Source organism: Pongo pygmaeus, chromosome 11, assembly GCF_028885625.2.
Source record: "Pongo pygmaeus isolate AG05252 chromosome 11, NHGRI_mPonPyg2-v2.0_pri, whole genome shotgun sequence".
NCBI lineage: Eukaryota > Metazoa > Chordata > Mammalia > Primates > Hominidae > Pongo > Pongo pygmaeus.
This window is the reverse complement of record NC_072384.2, coordinates 16,733,277-16,758,595: the sequence shown is the minus strand read 5'-3', so window position 1 is coordinate 16,758,595 and position 25,319 is coordinate 16,733,277. Positions and strand designations below refer to the sequence as shown.

Genomic DNA, 25,319 nt, shown 5'->3' with positions numbered 1-25,319 from the left:
GGAGTTTCTTGTTGGCCTGCTCACTCCAGTCCACATAACCAAGTGCCCCTTGACATGTTTTGTAACCATGTTGACACATCACAGGAAGAGAATGGCCTGTATTGTATATATTGGGCATTTATATTGAGAAGTTGAACCGAAATAGTTAATTTGATATATTTGCTGGGTTCATAGAAAATGTATAGGCTTAATTACAGTTCAAATACATTCACAGTGCTCTTTTAAAATTCTTATTTAGGATTTAGTCTTTGATTCAGCAAATTGGAGTTTTTTTTTTTTTTTTTTTTTTTTCTGGTTTAGTTCAAGATCTTTTTCAGTTAGAAATCAATTTTAGGCCAGGCGCGGTGGCTCACGCCTGTAATCCCAGGACTTTGGAAGGCCGAGGTGGGCGGATCATGAGGTCAGGAGATCGAGACCATCCTGGCTAACATGGTGAAACCCCGTCTCTACTAAAAATACAAAAAATTAGCCGGGCATGGTGGTGGGCGCCTGTGGTCCCAGCTACTCGGGAGGCTGAGGCAGGAGAATAGCGTGAACCCGGGAGGCAGAGCTTGCAGTGAGCTGAGATCGCGCCACTGCACTCCAGCCTGGGCGACAGAGTGAGACTCCGTCTCAAAAAAAAAAAAAAAAAAAATCAGTTTTAGAAGAGGCAGGGACAATAAAATTCTTTTTAAAGTGGTTTACTTCAGTGTTAATTGTAATAGTGAAATTAGAAACAACATAGATGTTCAATAGTTAGTTTAATATTTAGATTATTTTGTGTCTGTAAATATAACATTATGCAGTCATAAATATGTTGAAATAGGCTGGGCACAGTGGCTCACGCCTGTAATCCCAGCACTTTAGGAGGTGAGGCGGGCAGATTGCATGAGCCCGGGAGTTCAAGACCAGCCTGGTCTGTACTAAAACCCTATCTGTACTAAAAATACATAAAAAATTAGCTGGGCCTGGTGGTGCACGCCTGTAGTCTCAGCCACTCGGGAGGCTGAGGTGGGAGAATCACCTGAGCCTAGAAGGTCGAGGATGCTGAGATCGAGCCCTGGGCAACTAGTGTGAGACCCTGACTCAAACAAACAAACAAACAAAAATATTGAAATATCACTGTATTTATTAACCAAGGAAAGGATTTTTATAATATGTTTTTAAGTGAAAAAACAGGCTGCCAGTATAATTTGATTATATGTATTTGAAAATAGAATTATAAGCCAAAATATCAGAGCTTATTACTTGATATTATGTGTAATTTCAATTTTCTGCTTATATTTATTTTCCAGTGAATTATTACTCTAATAGTCATAAAACATAATAGTTTTAAAAGGACAAGGGAGAATGTAAATAATACTGACAGCCTGTAATGGGCCAGGGCCTCAGCTAGGTGCATTGCAGAGTTGTGCAGTTTTACTAGAGTCATGCAGAGTGGGTGCTGTCTCCATTTCACATGTGGGAAAGTGAGTAACTTCTCCAAGGTTATACCACTAATCACTCTTTCTCATGCCTATCAGCACAGATTTTATACCATGTTCAAACCATCTTGTTAGAATTCAGTATTTGGGCTGATGATATGTTTGGCAATAATTGGAGAACTTTCAGTTAAAAAGATACTAAGATTTCTCTAACCCCTTCTTTCAGGGCAAGCGACTTGGTAATGAAGGTGGATGCTCTTCTGTCAGCGCAACCAAAAGGAGATGCAAGAATCGAGTACCAGTTTTTTGAAGACAGACACAGGTATAGAATTAATGTTGAATTTATGCATATTCTTGAATATTAAACTCTTACGTTTGCCTTTACCTCAGCTCCTTCATTTTTCCATATAAGATTTATATATAAGTTCTTATAGGAATTGAACGTTTGTTTGGTGTGCAGTTTTCACATGTATATATTTGTGTTCATATGTAAAATTCATATGTAAATCTCAGTTGTATGAAAACTGACATTTATTTCTAAATGAATCTGAAATAACTCTGAGTGTACCCTTGTAGTAGAAAATAGACTGCATTTAATTAAACAGAGAAGTTGTACTTTTCTTAAATTCGAGAGTAAACACAGGCAGGTCAAGGTAGCTCATGCTTGTAATTCCAGCACTTTGGGAGGCCAATGTGGGAAGATTGCTTGAGCCCAGAAGCTCGAGACCAGCAAACAAAGGGAGACCCTGTCTCTACAGAAAAGTTTTAAAACATTAGCTGGGTGTGGTGGCATGTGCATGTTGTCCCAGCTGCTCTGGAGGTAGCGGCTGCAGTGAGCCATGATCGCATCACTGCACTTCCAGCCTGAGCAACAGACTGAGACCCTGTCTCACAAAAAAATAAAGATTGGCTGGATGTGGTGGCTCATGCCTGTAATCCCAGCACTTTGGGAGGCTGAGGCCGGCGGATCACCTGAGGTCAGGAGTTTGAGACCAGCCTGGCCAACGTGGTGAAACCCCATCTCTACAAAAATACAAAAATTAGCCAGTCATGGTGGCAGGTGCCTGTAATCCCAGCTACTCGGGAGCCTGAGACAGGAGAATCACTTGAACCCAGGAGGCGGAGGTTGCAGTGAGCAGAGATCATGCCATTGTACTCCAGCCTTGGAGACAGAGCAAGACTCCATCTCAAAATCATAATAGTAAGATAAACAGATTATTAAAGTACTTGCCTCATTCATCTTTTATTGAAAACTTTTTTTTAAAAAATAGAACAGGGTTTCATTCTGTCATCTGGGCTAGAATGCAGTAGCGTGATCTCAGCTCACTGCACCCTCCGCCTTCTGGGCTCAAGTGATCTTCCTACCTCAACCTCCTGTGTAGAAGGGACCACAGGCGCTTGCCACCATGCCTGGCTAGTTTTTGTATTTTTTATAGAGATGGGGTCTCATTGTGTTGCCCAGGCTGGTCTCAAACTCCTAGGCTCAAGTTATTCACCTGCCTCAGCCTCCCAAGGTGCTTGGCTGAAAACTTTTGTTTTAAATAAGCTTAGCATAATGAGGGAGTTTGCCTTTTTGTTCTTCACTTTTTTGTTTTGAAAAGTTTAAAGCCTAGAAATAGTTGAAAGACTAGTATAATGAGCACCCAAATATCCTTCACTTAGATTCACCAGTTGTTGGTGTGTCACATTTGCTTTATCTCTGTCATCTGCACATGTGCATGTTTGCATGTGTCTGCATGTGTGTGTTTGTGTACTACTTCTAGTAACTGCTTTAGTAGTTTATTTATATGTTTGCATACACACATGGTCATATTTTTTCCTGCACCATTTGGAAATACATTGCAGACATCCTGATGTAACATGTCTGTCGTTTTCCGCATGTGTATCCTGAGTGCTAGGACTTCTCCGCAGTACTGTTAACTGACCTCAGAAATGTAACCTTGATACAGTAATATTAAAACACAATTTCTATTCACATGTCTCCAGTATCTTTGTAATGACCTTCTACAACTGTTTTTTGTATTTGTTTTGATCCAGATTACATATTACAGAGTTGTGTCTCTTTGGTCTCCTTTAATCTGGAAGAGTTCTTTGCCATTTTTGTTTTCTAGTCTTTTGTCTTTTATGATGACATTTTTTAAGAGTCCAGAACAGTTGTCTTAGGGAATGTCTCACAGTCTGAGTTGTTTCCTCATTATTAGATTTAATTGTTTCTAGGAAAGAGCCCTGTGCAGTAATGTATATAGCCTTTGCTGTAGCTGGCAAGTATATACATATACACTGATTGTGCCTCGGAATCCCCAGGGAGGCTTTAAATATAGATGCCTATGTCCTACTCCTCTGTGATTCTGAGCTGATTAGTCTGGCATGGATTGGACTTTGGTTTAGTGGACCTGTGTTTTTTTATGACCAATCCTTGTGGGGATCAGGTGTGCATGGTCAGATTATTTGATGATTGTAGGCTGGAATGGAGGCCCTCTCTGTTTGCACTGGTTGTGTGTCCTAATTTTTTATGTCAGCAGTGGGTGAAGATTCTTATGGCTCCTGGATAATCCTTGTTGAATTTGGCCGTTAGCACCCAGATTGCACCCATTTTCGCAACATTTTTGTGAACTTTCAGGAAGTAACTCATTAGTCACCAGCAGGAGGAAACCTTTCCTAATCAACCTGCCATCTTGTTTACCCTTCTTGCCCAAGGTAGCGAGTCTTGAGCAAAGACCTCTTCCCTTTTTAGAAATCTTCTTCTCCATGGATCTCCATGTTTTGTATAATTAAAATACCTTAATTATAAATTCTGTTATGAGACAAATTATAATTCCTATTAGAGAAGTTCCTCTTATTGGGAGTTGTGTCAGTTAAATGAATGTTTATTACACTTAACTCAGAAGTTTCTCATTTATGCTAGAAATAGGAAGATCTGAACCATCAGTTATGTATATTCTTGCCCTCAAAGTGTGGTCCATGGACCAGCAGCAAGACATTGTCTGGGAGCCTGTTGGAAATGCAGGCTTTGGACCCACACCAGTCCTGAGGAATCAGCATCTGCATTTTAACAAGTTGCTCCTGGGGGATTCCCATGTGCATTAATGCTACTAAGCACAGTATTCTTTGACATTTACTGTACGAACCATAGGCAAATGTGTATGATCTCCAAATCTTGTTCCTGTCTCTGTCACTTTTAGTTTTATTCTGGTCTTTTCTCTGACCAATATAATGAATACATTTAAACATGATGTTGTTCATATTGTTTCCATTTCCACACAAATACTCCTCTTTCCTTGTTTTTTTTTCGAGTCCCTTTTTCTTGTTCTAGAGATGTGGAGTAAGTAAAGGACCTCACAGGGTCAATTTCTGGTGTGCCTGTTGCTGATCACCTAGAACACTGCTGGCTCAGAATGTGAACATGTTGTGTGAATCTCTACCCCAAACCTGATGTGGGCAGGCATGACCAGATGTTACACTCTTGTGTAGAGTCCTTTTTGAGACTCTCTCTCTGGTTCCCTTGTGAGCCTTTGTATAATGCTATTTTCTAATGAGTTTTTCCTTCTAGAATTCTAGAATAGCAGAGAGGTGCAAATTATATTAGGGCAGTGGCTCTCAAAATTTGGCTTTTACTTAGAGAGCTTGTTAAAATGCAGATTGCTGGACCCGTCCCCAGAGTTTCTGATTCAGTAAGTCTGGGTTGGATCCTGACTTGCTTCTCACAAATGCCCAGGGGAAGCTGATGCCACTGCTCTGGAGCCACACTTTGAGAATAGTTGTATTAGAGTAACAGAAGTTTTGTTGTGTTAGAAGAATAATGATTGGCAGTGGACTTAATCTGAAATTGTTAATAATGCCAGAGATTGAAAGCACCTACCTCAAAACAGTTACAAAGCTATTCTGATGTTTATTTCCAAAGCAGTGAAGATGTGAAGTAACCTCCATGAGCATGTAAATTGTTTCCAGTTTTCTTGGTTATGCTGTTTTGTGGTATTCTTTTGTATTCATCCCACTTAGGTAAATGTTGTTTGGTAAAAAAAAGTAAAAGTAGTGGTTAGTATTGTAACCACATTATAGTATTGTTCAGAGCAAACAAAGTATAATGGTTTAAACAGTTAACGGTTTTCAAAAATTGGGTATAATTTTAAATCCTTTCAAGTTAAGTCCTTTTAAAAGTTCATTAGAGGTCCCTGCTCCTTTTAAGTCACCAAAGTCAGTGTGACTTCACAGGGAGTCCATGCAACAGGAAGTTACTATTCAGTTAAGAACAGACAAGGGGGCTGGGCATGATGGCTCATGCCTGTAATCCCAGTGCTTTGGGAGGCCAAGGCAGGCAGATCACTTGAGGCCAGGAGTTCAAGACCAGCCTGGCCAACATGGCAAAACACCGTCTCTGCTAACAATACACAAATTAGCTGGGCATGGTGGCATGCGCCTGTAATCCCAGCTACTTTGGTGGCTGGGGCACGAGGATTGCTTGAGCCCGGGAGGTGGAGGTTGCAGTGAACCGAGATCACGCCACTATACTCCCAGCCTGGGTGAATGAGCGAGACTCTGTCTTTTTTTTTTTTTTTTTTAAAAAAAGGACCAGGTGTGGTGGCTTATGCCATTGCTTTGAGAAGCCAAGGCAGGAGGATCACTTGAGGCCAGGAGTTTGAGACTAGTCTGGTCAGTATGGTGAGACCTGTATCTCTACAAAAAAATATAAATTAGCCCAGCATGGTGGCATGTGTCTGTAGTCCTAGCTACTTAGGAGGCTAAGTTGAGAGATCATTTCAACCCAGAAGTTAGAGGCTTCAGTGAATCATGATCACGCCACTGCACTCCAGCCTGGGCCACAGAGTGAGACCTTGTCTCTAAAAAAGTAAATAAGGAAAAGAACAGGCAAAATATCTATAACTTAATGCTGACGAAGGATGTGGTGAAATTTATTTTTTGGCCTTGTAAATTTGTTTAGTTCTTCAGGAAATGTGGTTGACAATACTTATTAGCTGCAAAGTATTTGTATCCTTTGTCTCCATAATCTCATGTCTAGCATTTCCTTGACTCTAAAGAAATTTCCAAATGTGGAGAAAGTTGGTTGTACAAATTGTTTACAGGTTGAAAGCCATCTCTATGTCCAGCAGTAAAGAAAAGCTGGAGTAAACTCTGACAGCCTCATTTGATAAATAGCATATTATTTCTTATAGAGGATGCTTGTTGTGTAACAGCATGTGGAAATCTATGCTACAGTAGTGAGAGATGGAAGGAAATTGTTTTGAAATTGCTAATCTGTATCTACAACTAATGTTTATACAGGCATCTATAAAGGATTACGTAGAGATGCAGCTAAGTGGGCTGGGATAGTGAATATTTTGTGATTATATTTTTCCTTTTTCTCTGTTTTGCAGGTTTTCTGGAATGTTCTTTCATTATTTTTTAAAAATTGATTTATTCTTTTTCTTTTTGTACTCTTCTTGCCAAGAAGTAAAAATTGGCATAATGTTATCAGAAGCTAACTTCAGTAGCTTTTCTCAGTTTTTGGTTAAATACAGTTGCAAGCTGTTTTTCCTCTCTTTACATGGACCTTTCAGTCCATTTCAGATCCATTATTAAGGCTTTGCAATCTTTGGGATAGACAGAATCATATAGTTGGCCACTGTCATAGTCTAGTCTTTCTAGATCTAAAGTTCTTTGAAATGCTAAGAAGGTTGAAGGTTATATTGTACAAAAAAAACTTGTGTTTCCTGTGTCCTCCAGGTTAATGTTTTATCCTTGTGATCTTTCAGTGCAATCAAACTGAGGCCGAAGGAAGGGGAGACATACTTTGATGTCGTGGCTGTCGTTGACCCTGTCACCAGAGAAGCACAGAGACTTGCTCCTTTGCTCTTGGTAGGAACGCTGTGCAGGAGGTGTACATCACCTTTGTTTGAAGTTGTCACATGCTCTGAAATTCACTGAGAGCTTTGTTTTCCTTAAGTTGTCTTCAACAGGCACTGGACAATGCTATGGGGTTCTAGGGCAGAGCAATCTTTACAAAGATTGACAGTGGCTGTGAAACAACCTCACAGCCCTAGAAAGTTGGTGCAAGTGTGGTTGGCTGCCTCATGTAATTTTAAAAAGTGATTAACATCCTCATTTAGAGTAAAACATCCTGGAATTAAGGTATGCTATATTTTAATTTATAATGGCAAAGAGATGAATATGTTTTTTCATTTTTCCTTTTTTATAACTACCATGGATTTTTTGTCTTGGCGTGTCTTTTAGACATGTACAGTGTGTTACAATTTTAGGACATTTAAAAGACCTTTGACAAAGACACAGTCACTCCAACATTCATTGCCAAATAAATCTCTAACCTTTTTTGTGAGTATTGGTATCTCTGTTTTTTCATCCTTTGGCATGTGAGCGGTGACTCTGAGGCCTGTAGTTTTTCCATGATCTGCCTGCTGCTTCCCCACGGGAACTGCCTTCGTGTGAGGAGCAGTGAGCTGCAGCAGCCTACTTCTCATTGTTTTTGGCCACGTCCTATGTATGTGTGATGTAGATTGTGCAGTAGAGTTGTGATTTCCAGAAGTTTCTCCGGTGCAGACTCTATGGCTGTTATTATTTTTATATCTTTTCTGGAGATATTAATAGCTCAGTGTCAAATAATAAATTTCTGAAGAAAAAAATCCTAAATATTTTGTCATCTGGTTTTCCTTCTAGGTTTTGGCTCAGCTGATAAACATGAATCTGAGAGTATTTATGAACTGCCAATCCAAACTTTCCGACATGCCTTTAAAAAGGTAAAACATGCTATGTAAGAAAACAGTTGAAGAAATGGTACTGAATCCAAGTTCTGATATTGCATGTTAGAGGATCAGATGGATTTATAGGTGGACATCATGTTTGAAATGGTCATTTACTAAATGTTCAGTTTTGCCAAATTTCACTCTAATCAGAAGTTCTAAGAACATAGTGTGTTTGTAGCATTTAGGTGGCATTAACCCAGGCTGCTTGCATTTGTGCCTTTTCTTTCTTTTTTTCGAGATGGAGTCTCGCTCTGTTGCCCAGATTGGAGTGCAGTGGCATGATCTTGGCTCACTGCAGCCTCTGCCTCCCGGGTTCAAGCGATTCTCCTGCTTCAGCCTCCTTAGTAGCTGGGATTACAGGCGCACACTACCACGCCCAGCTAATTTTTGTATTTTTAGTAGAGACGGGGTTTCACCATGTTGACCAGGCTGGTCTCGAACTCTTGACCTCAAGTGATCCTTCTGCCTCACTTCCCAAAGTGCTGGGTTTACAGGTGTGAGCCACCACGCCTGGACCCATTTGTGCTTTTCATCTTAAAAGAATAATATTCATTTCAAGTTGGAATATACATGTTAGAGGAAGCTTGCTTAGCTATATATTGTCATGAGCTTTGGAATGGTCATTTATGAAAAAAGTGATACAAAAAGCAGTTAGTGTTGTGGCTATGGGAAATTTCTAACTTGCCAGTGTGCTGTGTTTTATAGGTTAGCTTCTAAGTGGATTGAAACAGCATTTGCAAGTAACCAAAGGGTTCCCAGCTTCCACCATTATTCTCGTATAGGGGAAATGTTTACATTATTAGTGTTTTCAGGACTAGCCTGAGAGCCCAATCAGCATTTAGGAATTGGTTTTAAAGAGAAAAATGAATCCTCCCTGAAGGGAGGAAAATGCCCAGGACCTAATTGTGACCCTGACAGCCATCCATGTGAAGGAGTGGCCTCTGTTCAAGTGATTGGATTTTGGCTTGCAGATGGACAGTATAGTGGCTGCTGAGTATGAGCTGGAGTACCTGTTACTAGAAGGTCATTGCTACGACATCACCACAGGTCACCACTGAGCACTCCTCCTCAGTGCTGTCCTTGTTTGCCTTTTCTTGCATCTGCAGCAACCACAGGAGGCATCATAAGGTCAAAGGTGGTTTTGGAAACACTTTTCCCAATCTGGAAGGGTACTCCTCCAAATCTAATTTGTTTTAACCAGTTGTTTACCTGTGTAAGGGCTGTACACTCAAGTCCTGTTGTCACATAGAAAAATCTCTAACACTTTCCTTTTCAATTTCAGCTTTTACCGTTATGTCTTAGAACCAGAGATTTCTTTCACTTCAGACAATAGTTTTGCTAAGGGTCCAATCGCAAAATTTTTGGATATGCCTCAGTCTCCACTGTTCACTCTGAATTTGAACACACCTGAAAGCTGGATGATAGAATCTGTCAGAACACCGTATGATCTTGATAATATTTATTTAGAAGAGGTAAGACCATATCTATTGCTTCCAAATACCTAATCATGTATAATACAGCAGATTGAATCATAGTCTAGGTGGGCCTCTGAGACATCGGTGTTCAGGTATGGTATTTTTTTAAACAACAGCTTTATTCACATGGAACTCATATACCATAAAATTTTCCCCGTTAACGTGTACAGTTGAGAGGTTTTAGTACCTTCACAGAGTTGTGCAGCCATCACCAGTATATAATTTTAGAATGTTTTCAGCATCCCCAGCAAAAGCCCCATACTCATTAGCAGTCACTCTCCATTTCCCCAGCCCCTGGCAACTGCTAGTCTACTTTCTATCTCTATGGATTTGCCTATTCTGACATTTTGTCTAAATAGAATCAAATGTGGTCTTCTGTAACTGGCTTCTTTCACATAACAAATTGTTTTCAAGATCCATCCATGCTGTAGTATGTATTGATGCTTCATTCTTTTTAACTTGCCAGATAATATTTTATTTATGGACATATCACATTTTATTTATCCTTTCACGAATGGACATTTGGGTTGTTTTTACTTTTTGGTTGTTATGAAAAATGCTGCTATGAATGTTGTGTGCAAGTTTTTCTACTGATACGTGACTACAGGATGTCTTTGCATTTAGGTCTTTAATTTTTTTCAACATTTAGTATCTTATCCTCATTCATATTTTTAGAATAATGTCCTTATTGTTTTTTTCTCCTTTCTCTTTCCGACCCAGTTTTTATAATTGTATACAGTCATTAACCACCACCATAGCCAAGATGCAGAACATTTCCATTACCCCAAAAAGTTCTTTTATACCCCTTTGCAGACAGTAGCCTCCTCTCGCCTGGTTTCAGGCAACAACTGATCTGCTTTCTGTCATTATACTTTTGTCTTTTCTTGAATTTCTTAAAATATGATCATATATTATGTAAGTCCTTTTTGTCTGCTTCCTTTAGTTTGCGTAATGCATTTCAGATTTATTCATGTTGTCTCTGAGTGCGCTCAAGTGATTGGATTTTGGCTTGCAGGTGGACAGTGTAGTGGCTGCTGAGTATGAGCTGGAGTACCTGTTACTGGAAGGTCATTGCTATGACATCACCACAGGCCAACCTCCACGGGGACTGCAGTTTACCTTAGGAACTTCAGCCAACCCGGTCATTGTGGACACCATTGTTATGGCCAATCTGGTAAATAATCTGTTCATCAGATAGTGATATTGTAGTTATGTTAATTTGGGCACTATAATTTATGATGGAGCAATTAGCATTCTTAACCGTAGAGTGAGATTAAAATTCATTATAGGCTGAATTTGGTCAATATAGAAATCATTAGTTCAGCTAAATTTGTAGGTTAGAATTACATGTCAAAAGAAAAAACATGCTGGAATACTCAGCTATAACTGAATTGGCCCCCTGAAAATAGATTGCTCATGAGCTGACAGCCTTTTTCTTTTCTTTGGAAGTGCGACACTTATTCATGCATCACACGTTGATTCTTCCCTGAAGCACAGCTAAAGAGCAGACGATTTATTGGTGTGACTGGCCTTTATTGTACTAGTTTTTTTTTTGAGACTCCTCCCCAGGCTGGAGTGCAGTAGTGTGATCTCAGCTCACTGCAACCTCCGCCTCCCAGGTTCAAGCAATTCTCCTGCCCCAGCCTCCTGAGCAGCTGGGATTACAGGCACCCACCACCATGCCCGGCTAATTTTTGTCCTTTTTTAGTAGAAATGGGGTTTCACCATGTTAGCCAGGCTGGTCTCAAACTCCTCACCTCAAGTGATCCACCCGCCATGGTCTCCCGAAGTGCTGGGATTACAGGCGTGAGCCACCGCACCTGGTCTGTGCTAGAGTTTTTAATGTGTAGTTTTGGTTTTTTAAGAGTTGCATTGATTTGTTTACTGTGTTATTAACGTTATAGTTGATTGATATTTCAGAAATAGAAGTAACTATTCCTCAGAAATAGCATTGTGGTGTTTTGAAGAGAGCTAACTGGACTTTTCTTCTTGTCCTAGGGCTACTTTCAGCTGAAAGCCAACCCAGGAGCTTGGATCCTCAGACTTAGGAAGGGACGCTCTGAAGATATTTATAGAATTTACAGGTAGGAGTAAGTGATGCAGATACATTTTCCCAGAACATTTAGAAATGAGCATTAGCTCTAATTGAATACTACCCTGGCAGTTAGCCAGGCAACATGAATTTAATTTGCAGTTGTATGTGATGAAACAATAGTTTTTCCAGGAAATTAAATATGGAAGAATTGTTAGAATAGAATTAGATAATAAGAGGTATAGATGCTAATGAGTATAGTCAGGCTTTATTTTTTAATTATTCCTTTGTGCTAACAATATCCCAGAATCAAATCATTCTATCACTGTGATGCAGCTCATAGATAGGCAGATGAGAAACTTGAAGAAAGGAGAAAAGAAAGAACGAACAGCCACACTTTTCTGCCCAGAGAGTGTATGTGTTGACCCTGAGTGATTTGCAAATGCGCAGTACATGGAAGCTTTGGTCTTAAAGCTGTGCTGTTAGTACTGGTATTCCTTGGTCTGTGGTGGCATAGTAAGAACATTCCCTCTATAGCCAGCTTTTACCTTAAGGTTTACTGCACATATTTATTAGTTTAAAAATAATTATGTTGCCTTTAGAAAAGTTTGATATAAATTCTGCTGAACACAATTTAAATTAGTTTTAAACTGTGTGAAGAGACTTCCTACCAGGTTGTGTAGGGGATGATTTCCCTTAGGGCACATTTGAAGCACCCTGTAGTATGTCCTTGCCTTAATTAGCTCCATAGTGACACACATGAAACAGTGGATTAGTGTCTGGTTCTTACCCAGGAAATAGAAGAATTCTGTATTATAATAACACCATTGTAAACAGTAGAAGGTTTTTTTCCACATAACATTTTCTTCAGATAAGGTTTTACAAAATTTTGGATGCACTTCCGAACTCCTTCCCTTTTGGATGCCCTGGCCCTTGCCAGCCCTCCCCTTCCCAAGAGCATGGTGCCCTCTCTTCCTAGCTGTTCAGGGCTCCCCCCAAGCAGGATCTTCCTTTGCCTGAGAACCCTACTCTCTGCTAGATGACAGCAAATGCAGTGAATTCATGTTGTAATTATGACTTTCTGCACCTTGAAATTTGGTGACTGGAAATTTTAGGCATTGCTGTTGATTAGTAGGGAAACATACATTTAATTTTTCTTCCTCTGCTCCTGTCTGCCTGCAAATAGAGTTTGTTATAGTTTTTCTGGTAGTGTATAGACACCAGGTTGAGTACAGGGCCTGTTGTTGACTGTTGCCTCCAGACAGAAAGAGCGAGCAGATTTCCTTTACAACACTATTCCAGTTAAAGAGTAGTGGCCGGGAGTGATGGGTGATGGCTCACGCCTGTAATCCCAACACTTTGGGAGGCCGAGGAGGGTGGATCACTTAAGGTCAGGAGTTTGAGACCAGCCTAGCCACTATGGTGAAACCCCGTCTCTACTAAAATACAAAAATTAGCCAGGCGTGGTGGTGGGTGCCTATAAACTCAGCTACCTGAAGGCTGAAGCAGGAGAATCTCTTGAACCCGGGAGGTGGAGGTTGCATTGAGCTGAGATTGCTCCACTGCACTCCAGAGCAACGGAGCAAAACTCTGTCTCAAAAAAAAGAGCAGAGGCAGTGTGGTTCCAGTAATGGTTCGGGGGGCCTGTTCCCACTGTACTCCTTTATCGAAGACTCTGTGCTTGGCTCAGAGCTTGTGAACACAGGCGGTTGTTTAGTACTCACCATGTGGTTACCACACATGGGTGCCTCTCACTGCGTGATGGGTAATTTGCAAGAGGACTCACAAAGGAGGTTTGGACACGCACCTTACATAAAGAGAGATTTCAACATGTGCTTCTGTGCAGCTCGAAGGAGCTTAAGGAGCAAGAAGATAGCTGGATCTGGAAAACTCCCTTATGAGAAGGATGATGGACTCAGATGCTCTGAGAGCATTTGCTGCCTTTTGAGAATTGTGCCTTGTAATATTGATCTTTCTTTTCTCGCAAAGCCACGATGGCACCGATTCTCCCCCTGATGCTGATGAGGTGGTTATCGTCCTCAACAACTTCAAAAGCAAAATTATTAAAGTGAAGGTGAGTTTGGTAAAAGTAGTGGCATTCTGTTATTGGACAGCTGTCATTTAAAAATATGTATCTTGGAACCAGCCCAAGAGTCTCTTTGGAATTTGCTATGGCAATTATAGGGATACTGCTTTAAGGCAAAATGTCTTTGTAATTGTGAGTTTGTGGCTTCCCTCAACTGAAAGATTGTACCTTTTGGGTAATCTCGGTGTGCAGAACATGTCTCATCTTATATAAAATATTCTTATAGATGCTATGTTGTTTATATAGCCACAATTCATAGTGTTGTTGATGATTCTCTTCTCAATATTGGGGGAAATGGCAATGAAAATTTTCAACAATAATAAAATGATAGTCCTGTTTAATTTCTTTTGACTTGTACTTTCCGTTCTCTGAATGTTGAAGCTCTTAGTGCCTTAAATTCAAGTACAGTATATTCTGGAAGAAAGAATCATTACACAGTGAAACCTAAAATAGGCCATCCATTGTTGAGCAGAAAAATGGTCACTGTGCTACCAAGAAGCAACCCCTGTTTGTGCTAGTGAATCCTGAAAACTGGCCATAACATGAAATACCTCCCTCCCAACAGCTAGAGCCCCCAGCAGCCACACTCTTCCCTGGAACTAGCTGTTGACTCATTGAATCGTGCTTCTGGTTTCACTGCACAGTTGAGTTTGCGGCTCTTTGCCTGTGTTGCAAGCTGAAAATGGGGTTAATCTAATTAAAAGAGGTTGCTGTCTCCTCACATAAGGTTATGATGTGAATGTCCTGGTGAAGATACTTTTATTGAATCCTTCTAGACTCCGGGTGGGGTTGTGCCTGTTTGTGAGAGAATTGATTGATAATTCCCTATTGATGAAAGGCTCACAGTGTACATCCAGCGAGAGGCAGTTTTATGCCTATGAGACATACTGGGAGTAAGGGTTATCACATTCAATTGCAGGTTCAGAAGAAGGCAGATATGGTGAACGAAGACCTGCTGAGTGATGGAACGAGTGAGAATGAATCTGGATTTTGGGATTCCTTCAAATGGTAAGTTGACATTGTAAGAGTTATGTTTTTAAGGAAAAACTGAGATATAAGCACCATCTATCCCTCCTTTTTTGCATTTTGTGATTCTGTCTGGGCCTTTCACATTCTACTTTGTGCAGCTACATCTCACTCTTATATTTGGCATAGATGAGTGTTTTCCGCTCGATTAATCCAAAAGAGCTTCATGTCTCCTAGTGGGGAAGTTACTTCTGCTCCATACTTTGTGACTCTCATTGCCTGTACCTACTCTTTGGAAATTTCACTGCTCCCTGCTCAGTTTACTTCCCGTTGTGTAAGTTGCATTCTGGTGCAGCCTGTGTTCAGTCTCTTCCTAAAACAACACTGTCGGAGAGTGAACATTCTTTTTGTTTTCCCATAGGTTGGTTTTGTCAGTCTTGTGCTCTCTCCAGGGTGTGAGGGAAGCTTCATAACCACTCCTGCTGCAGCTCACCCGCTAGGGAAGGATGGGAAGCGCAGTCTCTTTCCTCTTACTTTCAAAGGCTGTGTGTCTGTACCAGTGTTTCAAGTGGTCTTTTTTTTACCCTTATTGTTATAGGGGCTTTACAGGAGGACAGAAGACTGAGGAAGTGAAGCAAGATAAAGATGACATAATTAATATTTTCTCCGTTGCATCTGGTCATCTCTACGAAAGATTTCTTCGGTCAGTCTTGTTGATTATTTCATTATATATGAATGAATTGGTCAGTGTTCTTATTTAAAGAGGAAAGGTTTTGTGAGATTCTGCTCATTATACTCCTGTGTCTTTGAAGCACTCTGAGCATTGTGACTGGCTTGCCATTTATCATTGGATTTGTTTTGATCCCGCCATCTCTGTGAAGTTGAACTATGTAGTGAGTGCCTCTGTATATTACAAGGCTGTAGCCCTTTAACATCACTGTACACATTCATAGACTGTACTGTTTACTGCCTGCCAAACATTGCTTAACCCAGAGATTAGGAGGTTGACATAGAGAATAGAATGAGGACAGAACCATGGAATACTTCACTGCCGTCTAAAGATTCACAGGATTTTAGAGCCAGGAGAGACCTTAGTTCTTACATATGAACACTTCTATTTTATAAACAGGCTGAGGCCCCGAGTGTGAAGGGACTTGTCTAAGGTTACACAGCTAGAGCCAGAAGAGGCCACGGGCTAGGGCTGCCTGATGTAGTGGTCACCAGAGGCACTGTCAGGAAGGCCTGAGAGTCACTTTTCTCATTGCCAGGGCTCTGTTCACTCTTAATTTTTCACTACAGAAAATCAACATGTCATTTGTCTCATTTTTAGCCCTCTTATTTCCAAGAAATAATATCCTACCTAAAATAGTGATAATAATAACAACTGAATTTGGTTAAATTCCTCCATTCAAAAATGTGGTTTTGTTTTCTGAGTAAGGAGGCCGGAGCTGGTAGCCTTCCTCTCTGAAGCAGGGCCTCTGTGTAGGCTGCAGGAGGCGCTGTGGTTACACATTCTTGCCTTAGCACCAGATGCTGATGTCACGTGACGGGTTTTGGAGCGTGATGTCAGTTACCCCAATCTCCAGGGTTCATCTGGACCATAACTAATACATCAGTTCATGAAGCAGTTTATTTAGAGGTGTAACAGAATTAAAACATTTGCCTCTGTCAGTTAAGTGTAGTTTTATAGGTGAGGAATGCCCCTTCTCTTTAATGATAACTTCATAAGCTGGAGTAAGTACAATTTTTCATTTTCCATCACTGAGCATCTCCCTCGGCCTAATTGAGCCATTAGTTAGCTCTGCCATAAAGAGCATTTAGGTGTCTTGTGTTTGACTCTACGTAATGTTGAGGTTAAATAACATTGGAAAGCTATTATTAATTACCTGCTTTTGTTTGGCAGCATAATGATGCTATCCGTGCTGAAGAATACCAAGACTCCTGTGAAATTCTGGTTCTTGAAGAATTACTTGTCCCCCACATTTAAGGTTTGTTTCACAGAGAAAAGGAAAACATTCTTATTAAGGAGATATTTACTGTATAATATATTTTTCATGACTTTTGTTTTATCTGTATACTTTAGCAAATTTTCCATTTACTAAGATACCCTAATTTGGTTGCATATTTTTATTTTGATTATTCTTCCAGATTGGTCTTTTTGAGGGAAACAGTTAAATTGTGTTTAAAAACTTGGATAATATAGTAGGAGAGTCTTTTGTTGTTGTTATTAGGAGCAGTGTCTTACTGAGATAACATTTCCTTCCTCTGAAGCCTGCGTGCTTGCTTTAATTTAGAAAGCACAGCGATGGTTTACATTGAAGAGAATGATTGGTGTTAGCGTGAACCACTCCTAGATGATGTATGGAAGTAATGCTTCCTCTGTGCAAAACAAAACACGTACTTGGAATGTTTTCTGCGTTACTTATATCAGTCAGTATTTGTCATCTAAGTTGATTTATTTGCATCCTTTTTTTTTCTTGTAGAATTTACTAAGTGACTTTTAATATATTCAATAACCATTCTCCTTGATAAGCACTTTACTGCTGGCCCCTAAAGGTGCTTGTACTTAGAATCTGAAAGACTTATTCAAAAAGGGCAACACATTTGTCCAGAGTTCTGGCTTTGCAGTGTTATTCCCTGGGTTAGATCTGGCCTTGAGGAAGGCTTGTCATCAAGCTCAGTAAATGCCTTACTGAAATCAAGTTTAGACAAATGGACTTAAAGTTCATGTGCTGTAAAAACACACACACAGGGATATACATCTAAAATCCTTCTCTTGAACATTCTGTCATTTCATGTGGTGACCAGAAGTCATAAAGAAATGGGGATTTGACAGAGGTTTATATCTATTCTTCTATGTAGTCATGAGTGGGTCAGGGCCAGTCTTTGTAAGACCACTGTTTTGGTAAATGTGTTTTATTTGTCCCGTATCATGGTGGTTGGCTTACATTATGAAAGCAGTTTTCTTAATCAGAAGAAATGCTTATTTGTTGTTCCCATGTCTGAAAATAGGAGTTTATACCTTACATGGCAAATGAATACAATTTCCAGTATGAGCTTGTTCAGTACAAATGGCCCCGGTGGCTTCATCAACAGACTGAAAAACAGCGTATCATCTGGGGTTACAAGATCCTCTTCCTGGATGTACTTTTCCCACTAGTTGTTGACAAGTTCCTGTTTGTGGACGCTGATCAGGTAGGCCCTTAAAGGCCAAGTTTTGACAGTTTGTATTAAAAGCAACAAATTGCTTCTTTTTAAATGTTATTTTTTCCACTTATGGAAAAGGAGATGCTTATTTTACATTTAGAAAATATGAAAATATGTATCACACAGTTGTGATCACTTCTTAAATTTGCATTTAGCTTATCTCCTTTACATCTTTTTCTCTGTCTTTTTAACATCATTGTGATAACATAACATGTGCAGTTTTGTATCTGACTTAATTCATTTAACATGAAAACTAAAAATTAGAAAATTAACATTTAGCAGTGCTTGCCATCATCTCTAATTATCTGCCCAAAAGATAAGAGTTATTGTCATGGGTAATAGACGAAGCTTAAGTGGATACATGGCTTTGGCAGTAGGGAACCTCCGGATATTCTTCCGGCCGTCAGGGTTTGACTTAATGAAAGGGAACATGTGATTTTAGAGCATACAAACTCAAACAGCATAAATGTACTTCTGCCCACAGCCTTCCACTTCAGCCCGAGCGGGCGGAAAACCAAGTCAGCCACCTGAGTGGAAGGATGTAATGTGTATGAAAGGCACTGGGACAGAGACTTCACTCACCTCTTTGGAATTCTCTTCCACTGGCCCAGCCTGAAGTGTGCCTTCCTGTTTGTAACATAGCCACATTTAATCCTTGTTGAGTACTTAAGATGGGCAAGGCATTATTCTACACCTGTCCATCCATGTGTTAACTTACATCATCCTCCCAACAACCCTGTGACATAGGTACTGTCATTATCTCCATTTTACAGATGAAGACACTGAGGCACAGAAGGGCTAAGCAATTGAAATTTGTTTTATTCCTACTCCCACACACCTTGCTAAGTGTCTTACATGTTAGTGAGTCAACCAGGTAATAAGTGGAGGAATCAAAGTGCATCTGCCGCTAGTGCCTGTGCCACTAACCACGGAGCAGCCTTCCATGCTGCCTTAAGCGAGCCACTCTGTATCTGAAGGAAACCGCATTAGAGCTGTCTGCATGGTTGCTTAACAAACGACTTTTGATATTCTCCAGATTGTACGAACAGATCTGAAAGAGTTAAGAGATTTCAATTTGGATGGTGCTCCTTATGGTTACACTCCTTTCTGTGACAGCCGAAGAGAAATGGACGGCTACAGGTTCTGGAAGTCAGGGTACTGGGCCAGTCATTTAGCCGGGCGAAAGTATCATATCAGGTACTGAAAAGAAGCACTCCTAACACTGTTATGGGGTTTTCCTTAAAATTGATTTTGTGTAGTTAAAATTGTGAATAGGTAATACATTGGTATGGTTGAAAAATAAAAATGATAAAAAATACACAGTGGCTGGGTGCAGTGGCTCACGCCTTAATCCCACCACTTTGGGATGCCAAGGCAGGCAGATCACCTGAGGTCAGGAGTTCAAGACCAGCCTGGCCAACATGGCGAAACCCCCTCTCTACTAAAAATACAAAAATTAGCTGGGCGTGTTAGTGGGTGCCTGTAATCCCAGCTACTTGGGAGGCTAAGGCAGGAGAATCGTTTGAACCCAGGAGGTGGAGGTTGCAGTGAGCTGAGATCACGCCACTGCACTCCAGCCTGGGTGACGGAGTGAGATTCCATCTCACAAAAAAAAAAAAAAAAAAATACAGTGTAAAAAAAACTTCCTAATCCTGTCTCTCTTTCCTACTCAGTTCCTGTTCTCACAACAGATAACCTCCCAACTTATTGACTGTCTACCCTTCCAGATTTTCTTAATTCTTACAGAAACAGCTTTGTGAATGTGTATTTTTTTTTTTTTTTACACAAAATATGCTACCTATTTATACATTTTGTAACTTGGCTTTTTTTTTTTTTTTTTTTTTTTTTACTTAATGTCATATACATCTTCTCAATGAATAGAGAGAGACCTGGTTCCTTTTCATAGCTGCATATTATTTCAGTGTGTGAGTGTTATTTATAGTTTTTCCTGTGACCTACAATGTTGCAACGAATAATCTACTAAATAATTTTTCATATCTCATATATTTGTGGGATAAATTCCTAGAAGTACACCTTTTAGGTCGAACGGTGTGTGCGTTGTTACATTTCTAATGAGCACTCCATTCTCTTCTCTGCAAGAAGTGTGATTTGAAGATGTGCAGGGAAGAGGACCGTGTAGGAAGCGGCACATGCAGAGATCACTGCTGGGGTGTAATGATGCTGGCTTCATTCTTTACATTCCTGGTCCAAAAGAACTGTAAGGACTGTAACACTCTGGGGTTTTTCCCCCCCTGTAACATGGAAGACATCATCAGGATATCATTGAATAATGGTTGTTTATCAGTTACTATGGCTTTTATTACTGCCGCATATGCTAGAAATCTTTTGTCTGAGATCATTTCTTTCGGATGGCAAATACAGAACAGTAACAAAAGCATAGCACAGTATAGATTTTGCAGTGGCTTTCTTAGAGATCTTTAAAGTAGCACACTTTAACTCCACTGCAGGGCTGCAGCATACGTTTTCAAAGAAAAGCCAGAATATTTGGCTAGTGGCCTGTTCCATTATTCATTGGGTTTAGTTTTCCTGTCGTAATCCGTGGTTGGTTGTAACAAGCGGGTCTTCTTTATTCAGTGCACTATATGTTGTGGATCTGAAGAAGTTTAGGAAAATAGCTGCTGGTGACAGACTCAGGGGACAGTACCAAGGTCTGAGTCAGGACCCTAACAGCCTTTCAAATCTTGATCAAGTAAGTGTCCATTTTTTATGGTTAACTGTGAGTGACGGGTATACAGTGTTGCATCAGAAAATGAAGTATTACTTGTGTCTTCAATGCTCTCCTCACAGGACGGCGTCTTGTTTCATGGTGTGCGTGTGTGTGTGTGTGTGAGAGAGAGAGAGAGAGATTTTTATCTGCCCTCAAGACATATCAGCATGAAAAATGTCATAGATTTGATGCTGGCTGGGGAGAGAGATGGAAGGAGAATGCTGCCTCTCTGAACCATTAGCATATCTTTGTATTTTGTACTCAAACTAATCTCATAGGTTTGTTTCTCTACCTACTAGGGTCAGTTTGTTTTTCTGCTATAGGAAGTAAATAGCTCAGGATTCATAGTATAGAATCACAGTATAGTATCACAGCTTCCCCTTTTTCTATGTCAGAAACCATGATGTGTTTCAAGGCTAGCTAAATTACTGTTTGTTAATGTTAAGCATTTTTCAGAGGTGAGATTGTAGTTTAAGGGTTTTGGATACGTATTTCACATATTTTAAGCATTTTGTTTTGCTTAAGTCTACTTAAATTTTTTTAAACCTTTATTGTGATATGTAGCATCCATAAAGAAAAGTATAAAAAAAATACATACATATTCACATACATCCAGGAATTATTATGAAGCAAATACCCAGATACCACAACCTAGTTCAAGAACTAGAACATTATCAGCATCCCAGAAGCCATCCTTCCTCCCTAACAGAAGTGTCTAGCATCACGACTTTTATGGTAATCATTTGCTTTTCTTTATAGATTTACTGTTTAAGCATGTATCCGTAAACACTAGTTTAATTTGCTCATTTTCTTCTCTATCTCAATGGAATAATAAAAGATAAACTTTTTTGTTTGTTTGTTTGTTTGTTTTGAGACAGAATCTCACTCTGTTTCCCAGGCTGGAGTGCAGTGGCATGCTCTGGGTTGCACTCACTGCAACCTCCACCTCCTGGGTTCAAGTGATTCTCCTGCCTCAGCCTCCTGAGTAACTAGGATTACAGGCATGCACCACCACTCCTGGCTAATTTTTGTATTTTTAGTAGAGACAGGGTTTCACCATGTTGGCCAGGCTGGTCTCGAACTCCTGACCTCAAATGATCCACCCGCCTTGGCCTCCCAAAGTGCCGGGATTACAATCATGAGCCACAGAGCCCAGTTCTACTTACTTTAAAATTTGTGTGATACCTGGTATCTTCTAATTTATGGAGCTACTATGGATCTGATTCTATTGTATTATTTCTGTTATTCTTTTGTTCATACTGTCTATCACATATTTGTTTATCTTCTGTAGTGTGTCAGGCGTTGTTTTTGCAGAATTATTTTGGGGAATAATTTGAGTTCAAAAATGGTATCACCCAACAGTATTTGTTTCTCTCTCTTTTTTTTTTTTTTTTGAGATGGAGCTTTGTTCTTGCAGCCCAGGCTGGAGTGCAGTGGCATAATCTCAGCTCACTGCAACCTCAGCCTCCCGAGCAGCTGGGATTACAGGCGCGTGCCACCACACCCAGCTAATTTTTTTGTATTTTTAGTTGAGACAGGGTTTCACCATGTTGGCCAGGCTGGTCTTGAACTCCTGACCTCAGGCGATCCACCCACCTTGGCCTCCCAAAGTGCTGGGATTACAGGTGTGAGCCACCGCGCCCACCCTTTTTTTTTTTTTTAAACAAGGTCTCACTCTGTCACCCAGGCTGGAGTGCAGTGATGCGATCATGGCTCACTGCAGCCTTGAACTCCCAGGCTCAGGCGATCCTCCCACCTCAGCCTCCTGAGTAGCTGGGACGACAGGCTCACACCACCAGGCCCAGCTAATTTTTTGTATTTTTTATAGAGATGGGGTTTTGCCATGTTGCCCTGGCCAGTCTTGGAACTCCCGGGCTCAAGCGATCTACCCACTTCAGCAGCTATTTTTAAATTTTAGTTTGTTGGCAGGGTTTTGTAGAGAAGTATCATCTATTTATTTTTGTACCATCATGGAACATTCTTTACAAGTATCACAGTCAATCATTTCTGTACATTTCCTTGTTCCATGTAAGTCTTAGGACAATGGAACATTTTATTGTGGCAAAGTCAGAAGGACTCCACAGGAAAAAGGTTTAAAGCATAGAGTAGAATTGGCTAGAAAAAATGTCATCTATTTGGGAGCAAGTCTCAATAGACAAGGTAGATTCAGAACTTCCTTGACAGAAGCCTGCAAAATTTACGAACCACCACTCTATTTAGTTGACTTTCAGAAGTCAGTAGGAGTATTTTTCTTAGGATTGCCCTAATGAAGGGAAGGTTAGGTGCAGGCTGTTTGTAAATTTTAAGCCAAAGCTTTTCAGTTGCTTATTATGGACAGATGTTTAATGGATCCTCTAAAATTTGTAGTTTTGAATAACTTCTCTAAGGCATTGGTAAGGACCTTTTCCATTTTAAACATTTGTGATTGGCATGTGATCTGTAACGAGCAGCTGTACATCACTGATGTTCTATGCGTTTGTCGCCACACGAACTGGCTGGGTGCAGTGGCTCACGCCTATAATCTCAGCACTTTGTGAGGCTAAGGTGGGTGGATCGCCTGAGCTCAGCAGTTTGAGACAAACCTGGGCAACATGGCAAAACCTCATCTCTAGTAAAAATACAAAAATTGGCCAGGCGTGGTGGCGGGCCCCTGTAGTCCCAGCTACTCAAGAGGCTGAGGCAGGAGAATCTCTTGAACCTGGGAGGTGGAGGCTGCAGTGAGCCGAGATCGTACTACTGCACTCCAACCTGGGTGACAGAGTGGGACCCCATCTCTCAATAAATAAATAAATAAATACCACCAGAACTTTAGATACATGTGTTTTATTTTCATTTTTTTTTAACCAAATAGGATCTGCCCAATAACATGATTCATCAGGTGCCAATTAAATCCCTCCCTCAAGAATGGCTTTGGTGTGAAACGTGGTGTGATGACGCCTCTAAGAAAAGGGCAAAAACCATTGATTTGGTAAGCCGTATGTGGTGTGCTTCTGCATGTTCATCCAGTGGATGTATGAGCGAATCATGATTAATGATTCTTATTTAGACTTTCTCTGTAATTGTATAGTTTGTTGGGGCTATTCTTATCTTACAGAATATTCTTATAAATATTTTTATCTTATAGAATAAGTATAGTTTGTTGTATAGTAAGCATAAGTATATAGTTTGTTGGGGCTATTCTTATAGAATATTCTTATAAATATTCTTATCTTATAGAATATTTCACTGGTTTTATTTCCCTGCTTACATTAGGAAACCAAATCCCTTAGCACTTAATGGAACTGTTTTCACAACTTACAATCTGCTGAGTCACTCCTTGGCATCCAGTTTATCTCTGTGCCTTGTAATTTTTCCAAATGGACTTTCACTTTTCCTGCCTTCCAGTAGCCACTCACACATTCTTTGTAGATGTAAATACAGCTTTACATAGCCCACTACCATATTGCTTCTGGTGGTATATCATTTGGTTCCTTACTATTGTTTTTTTGTCCAGTTAGGACTTGTAACCCAGGAACCTTTGAATTCTCTATTATGTAGCCTTTCTTCAACTCAGCTGAAGTGTGCTCTTTTGGTTTTCACAGTGTAATAATCCGATGACCAAAGAGCCGAAACTGGAAGCAGCTGTGCGGATTGTCCCGGAGTGGCAGGACTACGACCAAGAGATCAAACAGCTACAGATCCGCTTTCAGAAGGAGAAAGAAACGGGAACACTGTACAAAGAGAAGACAAAAGAACCAAGCCGAGAAGGTAAGCACAAATCGTTGGCTTTAGGACAGTACTTCTTTCCATTTCTGATTTCTGCTTGTTGTAAAGACAATAGAATAATGGATAAAAGGAAGAGAAAAATCTCCCATTAATCCTTCCATTCTAACATCCACCAGTATATATTTTTCATTTTCCTCTTATGTTGGTCTTCTAAACAGTATTTATTAGTGCAACTGCTATCTTTTTTTTTTTTCCTGGTGAGGGGGAGAAAGGGTATTTTAATTGTGATTATAGTTATTTAGGTTCATGAGTTTTGTGATACATAAGCCAAACCGTTTGCAGAGTTCTTGTCGGATTCCTTGTTTTTTTTTTTTTCATTAAATCTGTCAGTGTACTAGTGAATGAAAAAATTTAGATCAACACAAATATGTAGTTGAAGAAACTTTTTTTTTTTTTTTTTTTTTGAGACAGAGTCTCACTCTGTTGCCCAGGCTGGAGTGCAGTGGCATAATCTTGGCTCACTGCAGCCTCCACCTCCCAGGTTCATGTGTTTCTCATGCCTCAGCCTCCCAAGTAGCTGGAATTATAGGCATGCACCACCACACCCAGCTATTTTTTTATTTTATTTATTTTTTATTTTTTGTATTTTTAGTAGAGACAGGGTTTCACCGTGTTTCCCAGGCTGGTCTCAAACTCCTGACCCAAGTGATCCGCCCGCCTGAGCCTCCCAAAGTGCTAGGATTACAGACGTGAGCCACTGTGCCTGGCCGAAAAAAGTATTCTTTAAAACAAGCATGTTGGGATGGAGATGGAATGCTTGTATTTAATTTAGTGTTAAGTCTTTAATGTCTTCCCTGTTCTGTGTGTCTTGAATGATAGCTACTTGAAAAAATCATTAGAATACGAAATTGACTTTTTAAAATATTAGTAAGTTGGGCTCTAGATTAAGAAAAATTTTAAAT

General features: G+C 40.1%; 1 protein-coding gene across 10 annotated transcripts in view; it reads left to right on the top strand.

Moving 5' to 3' along the window:
- UGGT1 (UDP-glucose glycoprotein glucosyltransferase 1) overlaps positions 1 to 25,319 on the top strand; it is a 112,751-nt gene that overhangs the window by 80,318 nt on the left and 7,114 nt on the right. For 9 of the 10 annotated variants that reach the window (XM_054477102.2, XM_054477100.2, XM_054477098.2 and 6 more), the window contains 15 exons: positions 1,630 to 1,725; positions 7,154 to 7,256; positions 8,073 to 8,152; positions 9,441 to 9,630; positions 10,649 to 10,807; positions 11,632 to 11,717; positions 13,655 to 13,739; positions 14,671 to 14,759; positions 15,316 to 15,420; positions 16,621 to 16,705; positions 17,730 to 17,912; positions 18,961 to 19,121; positions 20,520 to 20,634; positions 23,504 to 23,620; positions 24,234 to 24,399. In XM_054477102.2, the coding sequence (XP_054333077.1) occupies positions 1,630 to 1,725; positions 7,154 to 7,256; positions 8,073 to 8,152; positions 9,441 to 9,630; positions 10,649 to 10,807; positions 11,632 to 11,717; positions 13,655 to 13,739; positions 14,671 to 14,759; positions 15,316 to 15,420; positions 16,621 to 16,705; positions 17,730 to 17,912; positions 18,961 to 19,121; positions 20,520 to 20,634; positions 23,504 to 23,620; positions 24,234 to 24,399 (1,820 nt within the window). Of the gene's footprint in view, positions 1 to 1,629; positions 1,726 to 7,153; positions 7,257 to 8,072; positions 8,153 to 9,440; positions 9,631 to 10,648; positions 10,808 to 11,631; positions 11,718 to 13,654; positions 13,740 to 14,670; positions 14,760 to 15,315; positions 15,421 to 16,620; positions 16,706 to 17,729; positions 17,913 to 18,960; positions 19,122 to 20,519; positions 20,635 to 23,503; positions 23,621 to 24,233; positions 24,400 to 25,319 lie in introns of those variants that run through there. The other variant, XR_008500975.2, reaches the window with a different exon arrangement.